A 10,137-nucleotide genomic window follows, 5' to 3' on the forward strand; every position below is an offset into this window, starting at 1 on the left:
CAGCCCATGGATCGCGGATATGTAGCGTGATCTCGCTTCATGGAAACTCGCATAACGGGCATGGATAGCACATTTAATTCATGGATATCTATGGATACCTGGTATTTAATAAAATAAATAAATTATTGGCATGGGAGTCCACATTTTAGCTATATGACTCATATAAATAGTTCTCCTTCCCCCTCAACCCCTATCCTAACTCGTTTGGCAATACTTAAATGACATGCTAGTGACAACCCTCTTATAAGAGCTATGTCGGAGTCAATGAGAGTGAAGTTTGAGAATTATTGGACAGATGTTCATGGTCTTATGGCTATTGCAACCATTCTAGATCCATGATATAAACTGCATATTTTAGAGGCTTTATAACGGTCTTTATATAGATATGGCCATATGGCTGTTTTTAAGTCATTTTATGTTTGATCCATGGATCTCCATGTATACTGGATACCCGGTGGCCGGTGGATATGGATATGGATATTGTTTTGGATCCACGGATACTTTTGTAGATGGATACCGGATTTGGAGATGGATGTGGATATGAGTATGGATTTGGTTCGCCCGTCCAGACCCGCCCCATTGCTATCCTGAGGTCGGCCTTTCATTTGTTCTAGGATCTGCACCCATGAGACCATAGGTTTGACTGGTGGTTACGAAGCTAAGAAAAAAAATCAAACTGACTTTGTCCTGTAGCTTCATAAATTTGTAACAGCTTTGAAAGCTTGTTCAAATAGGACAAAATACAACAAATCATGTGCATGAAAAGTTCAAAAGAATGAAAGAAAGTTCATACATTTGTTTCGCACAGTTATCCAGAAAGTTTCATAAATATTTTTGGTCGAGTTTGGTAGTGTTACAGTCAAGTTTCGTTGGGGTTTCACTCAAGTTTCAGTCCATTCATTCTAACAAATTTTTTAATGTGTCCTCTCGTTTCACACAATTTTTTGAAGAATTACATAAATACTTAAGTTGAGTTTCATATGTGTGTCAATCAGTTTCACCAAGGTTTTATGATTTTCATAGAAATTTCTTACGGGTTTCAATGGGGTTTCATAGTGTATTCGAGTTTTATAGATGTTTCGGAGACCGTTGTTATAACCCAGTAAAACCAAATGACACATCGGTGATTCACCCGAATTAAACCCCATTAAACCCCAACCGGAATCTTTAGTAAAATCATGAAACACTGGTGCGGGAATAAAATGAAACCTCCATCATCAGTAGATTGGTTTCGGATAGTATTGTAAACGTTTCAGTTGAGCTTCAAAAGTTCATCTAGCAGAACAGCAGAGTGTTGGGCTGTTCGCTGTGTTATCTTTTCTACCCACTGCATCATGCTGAAACAGGCATTGGAATCTCCTAGCTTCCATCGGATGGAACGTTCTCACATCGACTTCTTTTATTGAGTATCCTGTGGTGTATGGGCGTGTAATATACTTGCTCATGTTTTAGCAGCCTTGGGTGCTGGCGAAATCTACCAAAACTGCTTATGCTGTGGTGTAAGGTTGGGTGTCTTAATGGATCCGGGTTCCATTACTAGAACACAAAATTTGATTGTTAACATTTTACAAACATGTTAGTCAATAACATAAAATAATAGTAAAATTTGTTTTTCAAACAAAAGTGACAAGATTTGATCAAGTGGCTTCTCCATCGGGGAAACACATTTCATGGATCAGTCTACTGTTAGTTTTGGGATTTGCACCTGTGGAACCATATTATTGTGTCTCGTGAGTATGTCCTTGTGTATTTTCTAGGTTGTCTGACCAAGATTCTGAGCACTTGTGTGGGTCCCTTTAAAAGTTTGTACCTCCCTTATTCATCTTTCATTCCGCTGAACACTTCATAAATTTGTAACAATTTGAAAGCTTATTGAAATAATACGAAATAACGACAAGACATTTTCAGAATAAGTTTGAAAGAATGGAAATTAATTTCATAAATTTATATCAAACCACTCCTCATTCCCTCACTGATTTTTCAATGGTTCCACTCTTGTTTCATACAATATTGGGAAGAGTTTCGTAAATGTTATAGTCGAGCTGCATATTTTCAGTTAGTTTCACTAAGGTTTCAGGATGTTCATATAATATTTTTACTGGTTTTAGTGGGGTTCTATAGTGCATTCAAGTTATGTGTTAATATTTTAGAAACCACTATGAAACCCAAGTGAGCCTTAGTGAAACCCAAACAAAACCTTCATAAGAATCACAAAACTTTGGTGCCAAAATAATATAAAACCATGCAAATACCAAGTACTTCCATTTGTGGGCAACAGTCTAGGAGGAAGAATTTCATCCATATCTAGGCACGGCGCCCTCCTCCACCCCCCCATCCCCCACACTCCATTCGTCTCGTCTTAGACCAAGAGGATCTCGGCTTGGAGGAGATTCATGCTCATTTTCTTCCTCCCTGCGGTTAAGGCCCTAGGGCTGGATTGTTTCATTGGCTTGTTCTTTAGGGCTTGATGGGATGTGGTGAAGTATGATATTGTTTAGTTGATCTGCATTTTAAGGGGGCAGAGGGGTGTGTGTGTGTTGGGGGGGGGGGGGGGGATGCACTGGGCTTCTCCTTCATCGACTAGGCCCGCATTACTGCCCCATTAGCCTCATTCACACTCTCTCGAAGATATTTTCAAAGCTCTTGGCTAATAGGTTGCTCCCTTTCTCACTGGGCTGGTTCGCCCCATTAGCCTCATTCACATAATACTCTCGAAGATCTTCTCCAAGCTCTTGGCTAATAGGTGACCCCCTTTCTCACGGGGCTGGTTTCGTCTAAGAAGAAGGAGTTCATAAAGAAGATGCACATCCACGACAACTTTCATGTCCAATCCCTCGTGAAGGAGATGCGCCGCGATCGATCCCTGGGGTTCTTCCTTATATATCCTCTCAACGAAAGTCCCTCGTGTAGATTGCTTTGAAATAGGTAATCAATCAATCATTTGTCCTTGAGGGTCTGCCATTAACCCTTTCATACCTTCTAATTGGTGTAACTGAGATGCATTTCCTCTGACTCCTGAAAAGATACGAGATAGACTTGATTAAAAGGATCTGTTGTCCGAATTGGGATGCTTCGAATCTCCACACCAACCTAGCCAAGACCAAGGTCTTTCCAATCTGCTCCTTTGAGGAGAAAGTTGTGGCGGCCCTGCGGGTCTTCCTCACTTGGCATGGCTCCTTCTCTTGATGTTACCTAGCCCCTGCACTTTGTGAGGCTCAAGGCGGCAGATTTTCAGCCTCTTCTCGACAATGTAGGATCCAGACTTGTGGGATGGCGAGAAAAGCACTTCACCAAGGCGCCTGGTCCTAACAAAGGCGGTCCTTAGCTCGGTGGACACATATAATCTCGCATTTTGGCTTCCCAACTAGGTTCTCAAGCGAACCGTGAAGATTCAAGAGACTTTGTTTGACAAATCACAAGGCCTCAGTGGCTGTTCAACCTTTTCCCCTCGTTAACCGAGGAATTGTTTGTCTACCGCCGAGCTGGGAAGCGTGCCAGCTTGGGTGTGCTCGATCTTGATAGATTTGGCAGAGCACCGCATCTTTGGTGGATGTGGTTCTAGTGGACCAATCCAAGACGCCCTTGGTAGCTATACGGTGGCGCTTCCTTGTTTCCAGGAGGACTTAGCGCTCTTACGCACGACCATCGTCATTTCGGTTGGAAAATGAGGCTAACGCGTGCTTCTACATAACTGATGGTGTGCTGTGGATGGGGATCCCCTCAAGGAACGCTTCGTGAGCCTCTTTGCCATTGCTACCAAGAAGGAAGTATGCTCAGTTCAGAAGGAGTTCTAGTGTAGTAGGAGTTTGATATGTTCCCTCAGTAGAATCTCGATTACCATCTATATTAAGGACTTCATCACCCTTTGCGGAATTTTACAGGAGTTCATCTTGGTGGTTGAGTCTGAGGATACAGTTTTCTAGAGGTGTACTATATGTCTGGATTAATTTGGGGGTTTTGACATATTGGCTCAATTCAGGGGATCCGCTATTTTGGCATTGCGAAGATCTACAAGACGGATGTGGTTTTGTTTTAAAGATCTCACATGAATCACAAATATTCAAATGGATTATAAACCAAACTTCTATTTTGACATGTATAAACCAGAGTTTTGGTTAAAGATATACCGGCCGGGCATTTAAACTCTTAAAAAAATAGTTTTGGTACGGAGAGATTTATCGTAGTGACCTCACACTGGACGGTGTATTCAGAAATCAAGGTCTTTTTCTATTGCAATTCATGTGTTGCTTCGAAAAAGTAACCCAAGGGAAAAAAATCTCCTTGAACAAATAACAAATAGGGGGGACTAGAAGGAAAGACACACGCGAGGAGTCGTCATCATTCAGATCTGATTCAGCGGCAGTCTGCTTGCCGTTCTCTTCACTTAGCTCCGGATTCCAAAGAGAACCAGGATCAATGGCGGGGGAAGGTGACCTTCCCCGTATCGCGGTTATCGGCGCGGGCATCTTCGCGCGCACGCAATACATTCCCAGGCTACGCGAGATCGCTCACCTCGTTGTCCTTAAGGCCATCTGGAGCCGGTCCCAGGTGCGCCCCCCACCCTTCTTTTCTTCTTCGTACTCCCTCCATTTACTATATTTTGTGATATCTAATTTTTTCCACGCTCCATTAACATTATCCGAGCAATCTCACAAGTGATTTTCTTCCTTAATCCCGTTATGCTCAGATTGGGGGGCGGGGGGGGGGGGGGGGGGGGACTCTTTCCGCCGAGGTCAAATCTAAGCTTTTAGAGCGCATACATAGGGGAACAGTTCAAACCCTACTTCAACAGCTTGTTTGAGTAAAGCTCCTCAGTCGCCGCACTAATTTTGCAGTTTAATCACCTCATTGCATCACTAATTATAGGGGAATGCCATCAGAAGCTAGTTGAGAATACAAGTGCTGGACAATATTTTTTATTTCGTTATGCGGCCGGTGAAAAAACTGTTGCTTTGGGACTTGGGAGATTCAGCTTTCACCATTTTGTGTAGCTGACCGTTTTGACATTATCGTCCAGGAATCCGCAGAAGCTGCTGTGGAGCTTGCACGTGATTTCGTGCCTGATATCGAGTGTAAATGGGGTGATGTTGGCCTGGAAGAGATAATGGGAGACCGTTCGATCATGGGTGTCGCTGTTGTTCTTGCGGGGCAAGTCCAGGTCTGGGTCATTTAAAATTCCTTTAATTGCCTTGTTAAAAGCTGTTTCCAATAGATTATGTATTTCACAAAATGTCCCCTTCTATCTCTTTCACCAATAGATACTCTGTGAAATTGGTCTTGCTGTCCGACTTGTATAAAGAGTTGATACAATGCTGTACTCCTGAAATAGTCCAAAAACTAGTTATGTTTCAATTGTTGTTTGCGAAAATGTGCAGGTAGAACTTTCCTTGAAGATGCTCAAGGCAGGAAAGCATGTGATTCAAGGTAAGCAGGAATATAAAATGAATCAATTCATCTAAGTTGAGATAGAGGACTGACTGATAGCCACAATCAATTAAGAGGGGTTCTTTCTCTTGGTTCTCTCATTACCTAGTACTGTAGTGCCAAATGATGCAAGGTCACCTGATATGAAATTCCCTAATATGTTTTTCACTGTCTCCACAATAAATTTTCTGGTGCTGTGAAGAGAAACCTGCCTCTGGATGTAAGTACTTGTAGCTTTTTGATGTTAATAACATGAGCACCATAATAGATATCATGAATTTGATTAGCTTTGTCTGAAAACCTCAGCGACAACTGAAGCAGAAGCTGCATTGTCAATCTATAACTCATTTCCAAAACAGTTCCCGTACAAACCGATTTGGGCTCTTGCAGAAAACTACAGATTTGAACCTGCATTTGTGGAGGTAAACACTTGCAAAGTTAGAATTCATATTTATATTGGTACTTACTTTGATAACATCTAGACTATTATCAACAGTCAAACAAGTTGATGAGCGATATTGGTGATATGATGAACATCCAAGTTATTGTGGAAGGATCAATGAACAGTTCAAACCCATACTTCAACAGCTCCTGGAGACGAAATTTCGTGGTAAGGAATCAAATAGCAAACGTCTTTTTTGTTCAGTGCAATATGCTTTTTCTGCAGTTCCCCTTATCATACCTATCAGTTGACTTTCGAAGCTACATCATAAATTTGTGAACTATACAATGGTGGAGATTGATTACCTTTCAGCTTATGGGAACATCATATATGAGTAATGTGTAGTTGATTAGTTGTACTAGTTAGCTGCTAAGTTTACTAAAATGATGTCGTATCTAATGGTGTTCTGTTATGCATATCTTGTTTATGTTTTATACCCTAAGGAAGTCAAGACAATCTTTGAAATACAATGTATATTTTTTTTTGTCCATTGTCAATTCAACTGGTTAATCATTAGGAGTAAAGTTAATAAGTTATACACTATTTATACTTAATTGTGCAAGTTTGGATGTCTTGTGTGCATATATAATTCAAATCTATAGAGTTCTTTCATTTTGTCGTGTACATACATACTGGCATCTCTTTGTTTGCAACTTTGCATTTAATTGCAGTTTCGTGCATGACATCCAATCTGCATTAACTAGGTCATTCAGCTTCCTCGGTTTTGAAGTATCCGAAATAGCTGCATTTCTTTGGATTTTCTCTCTGAGTTATCACTACAGACGAATTACTTGGTTTGACATTACAGATATTTCATTGCAATGAACTCGATATATGTTCCCTCAGTCCTTACTCCTTACTATGATAACTCTGAATTGCAGGGTGGTTTCGTACTGGATATGGGTGTGCACTTCATTGCAGGTCTAAGAATGGTAAATTTCCCATGTTAAAAGTGTTGACCAGCTGTCGCTCATGTAAATATCATCAACACTGAGGATTATTGTGATCCGTTTGAAGTAGAAGTAGGTCTGGTTTTCCATTTGCCCACTCACGTACAGCATAGGATAGACTAGTAAACCTTGCATGCAAGTGGACTGACAAGGCATATTTTCCAATTCATGTGCTACCTAATATTATGAAGGTATTCGTGTGTGTTCTGCTCCGTACCCTGTTAAATATTGAGCTCTTATGTAACAGCTTGTTGGTTCGGAAGTAGCAACTGTATCATCTATCTCCCGTCATGTGGATACGGCTTTACCACCACCAGATAACATATGTTCTCTTTTGTAAGTTTTGGCAATGCAAAATGAATTTAAATGGCAAGTTTTCAGATCTTACAAACATTTTATATGTTCATGCAGCCAACTGGAAAATGGATGCGCTGGGGTCTTTGTGTTTGCAGTTAACTCGAGATCACCAAAGGTTCCATTGTATCTTTGACACAAACACTATGTGGCTCATATATGTTCTTTAGGCATATTAGGTCATCTGTCCTTCACAGCATTCCTTTTCGCCTCCTTTTTTCTTGCTGATATTGCCAGACATATGATATGTAGATATTATGGCGGGTTGATGGAACAAAGGGAACAGTACAAATTGAACGTGGAATTGATAGTGGCAAGCATGGCTACCAGGTAAAAACCACTTTCTCTGCAAGTGTCAAATGAAATGCCAGCCTACTTTTCACTTTTTATGCGTACACAGTATCCGCCCACTGCCCCCTTTTCTTATTTAGTTATTTGGTCCCACAAATTTTGTACTGTCTTACTAATTACATTATACTGCACTACTGCAAATTTGGAATCTGACTCAGGCAAAGACGCAGATGTTGGAATCTGACTTTGGTTTGGCAAAAAGAGTTTCCAACACCCAAATTTTACTTGGATATGGACACTTGTGTCGTAAACTGACTTGGTTTCGGGTGTCTGATTATTCTTTTGGGCAGGACGTTACTGAAATGACTAGTTTTTGTTTAGGCAGGATGCTACTGAAATACTGTATTTTCTTTTTCCTCTCGTCTTTGCATTTAGGGAAATATAGATTGCTTGTTACACACTAAGGTGTGACATGGCTAGCCAAAGCACCAAGAGCGCATACCCTAACAGGCTAAAATGGCTCACCAGCTCGAAAGGTTGGACAGTAGACCAATGGAACCTTGGACTTCTAGGGACGGAGCTGATTAGCCCGCGCAAATGCATTGCTCCTGACTCTCCCTGGTTCCTCCTGCACTGCTTGGTCGGTGTTCTTGTTCCAAAAGATGCAGCGGTCCTTGTCTTCTAGATGCATGGTGGGGAGAAGCAGTGTAAATTAACATTGTGCTTACTGGCCTGTTCTGCATTTGCAGGTGCTATTCTCACACGAAAACGGGCAGTGCCAGAAGACATTCTATCCATTCTGCGGTGTGAATGAAGAACTGAAGGCATTTGTCCATGACATCTTGCAGGCTAGCAAAGTATGTTGTTCTTAGTATTAATCAATTCCTTTCCTGCCCAGGTTCCATGGAATGCTTCTCTAACTTGCATCTGTTGCTTGCTCGTGCAGGATGTGGATCACAAGGCTGAACCCCGCAGTTCTTATGTTGAAGGTGTTCGTGATGTAGCTGTTCTAGAGGCCATGCTTGAATCTAGCACAAAGCAAGGAGCCCTAGTGCAAGTGAAGAAATTGTAACAGATCTCAGTTCTCGAAAGGAACAGAAAAGAACATTCTTCTGCGCGGGCGATCATTACAGCAGATCCAGTGATAAAATTCTGTTCCGTGATCATTATCATTGCTGGTGTACAATGGATTGCAAATTTACCCCCACTGTACCTCTCGTGTGTAGTTTTGCTGCTCATTTTCTGTACTAGTTGCATATATTTTTCTGTTGAGAAAACAAAATTACCTATGTTCTAAATGTAAGATGTTCTAGCTTTGTCTCGAGTCAAACTTCTTCAAATTTGACGAGTTTGACCAAATTTATAGGAAAAATATATTAATATGTACGACATCAAATATAATACGAAGATATATATCAAGATTAGACTTAATAAAACTAATTTAGAGTTATAGGAGTTGATAGATTTTTTTAGAGTAAAATACACCTGCGGTCCTAATATTGTTGACGAGGTGTCAAGTTAGTCCTAAAATTACTAAACTGCATATTTATGTCTTAGTTTTTTGGGAAGTGTGTCACGGCACGTCCTAAGCTTGTCCAAAAACGTTTGACCAGTTTGTTGCGCGCTGATCGAGTACACGTCAGCTAAAGGGCCTGCTGGACATGACTGAAACTATAAAATTAGATTAAATGCACCATCAGTCCTAATATTATTGACAAGGTGCCAAGTTAATCCTAAATTACTAAAATTGCATACTGGTAAATGGGTCACGACCGGTCCTAACCTTGTTCATCGTGCCACCTACGACCGACCCCGCGACCCCCCCCCCCCCCCCCGGTCTCTAAGCTACATTGCCTTGACTGTCTTTCTCCGCCGAAGCTAGAGCCACAAGCCAGTCCTGCGCTTGAAAGGGAAACCTTGCCCCTGAAAGGGCATTTCGATCCCTAATGAGTTTTGGTGTTAATGACAACTTTATATGTGGACTAACCGTATGCTAAGGATTTACGGCTTTTTATTTATATTGAGTCGTAGGAAAATCCGTACTATAAAGAGGATGTCCATCTGGGAAGGCTTGGGTGAATCAATTTCACGTACATACAACCACCAAATTGCACCACCAGATAGCCTCAATCCCACCGGTGAAGATTAGCTAAAACCTATTCTTGAACCAAAGGGTTCTGCCAGTTTTTCTGTCCAGGGTGGCATTATCGGTCATCCCAGGCCGGTAGTACCGCCCCGGTACTGCACCAGTGCTATGAGGTAGCAAAACGCTACTGACATATAGCGGCACTGGTACGGTACCGGTGCTGCACTACCGCTCGCGGTAGTTCCGCTTGAGCTAGCAGTAGTACCGCCCTGTGCAGAAAGTGCACATAACGGGCAGAAATCAGGGATCCCTATAAAAAGGGGTCTTCGTCCCCAATGGTTCGATGCTCCATTCTTGCAAGCGTTCTTCACCTCCAAAGTTTCAAATCTCGAGATCTCTCTCTCTAGTGCTTCCCCCTAGCTAATACTTTGAGGAATGGTTGAGAAGAGCTCGATCTAGGGTTTCACCAAATCAAAAGTTGATTCCCCTCGTTTTTCTTGGTGGATTTTGTTACTCTTTGGATTTTGGGATCCCTAACCGGAAGGTGTCTCTTCAAGCACTCCAATCTTGTGAGGAGGTGTTTGAAGATT

The 10,137-nt window shown here is 41.6% G+C and overlaps 1 protein-coding gene across 1 annotated transcript; it reads left to right on the plus strand.

Annotated features, from left to right (window-relative positions):
* Positions 1-4,305: 4,305 nt before the first annotated feature.
* Positions 4,306-8,791, plus strand: LOC100827110 (scyllo-inositol 2-dehydrogenase (NADP(+)) IolW). Its single transcript, XM_003577872.4, has 12 exons — positions 4,306-4,548; positions 5,018-5,158; positions 5,376-5,424; positions 5,627-5,644; positions 5,731-5,846; positions 5,921-6,034; positions 6,748-6,798; positions 7,064-7,152; positions 7,228-7,288; positions 7,423-7,500; positions 8,211-8,318; positions 8,408-8,791. Exons 1-12 carry the CDS (start codon positions 4,417-4,419, stop codon positions 8,531-8,533), a joined length of 1,083 nt encoding a protein of 360 aa, XP_003577920.1. The 5' UTR covers positions 4,306-4,416; the 3' UTR covers positions 8,534-8,791.
* Positions 8,792-10,137: the final 1,346 nt, after the last annotated feature.

The sequence above is a fragment of the Brachypodium distachyon genome, chromosome 4 (assembly GCF_000005505.3).
Source record: "Brachypodium distachyon strain Bd21 chromosome 4, Brachypodium_distachyon_v3.0, whole genome shotgun sequence".
Taxonomy (NCBI): domain Eukaryota; kingdom Viridiplantae; phylum Streptophyta; class Magnoliopsida; order Poales; family Poaceae; genus Brachypodium; species Brachypodium distachyon.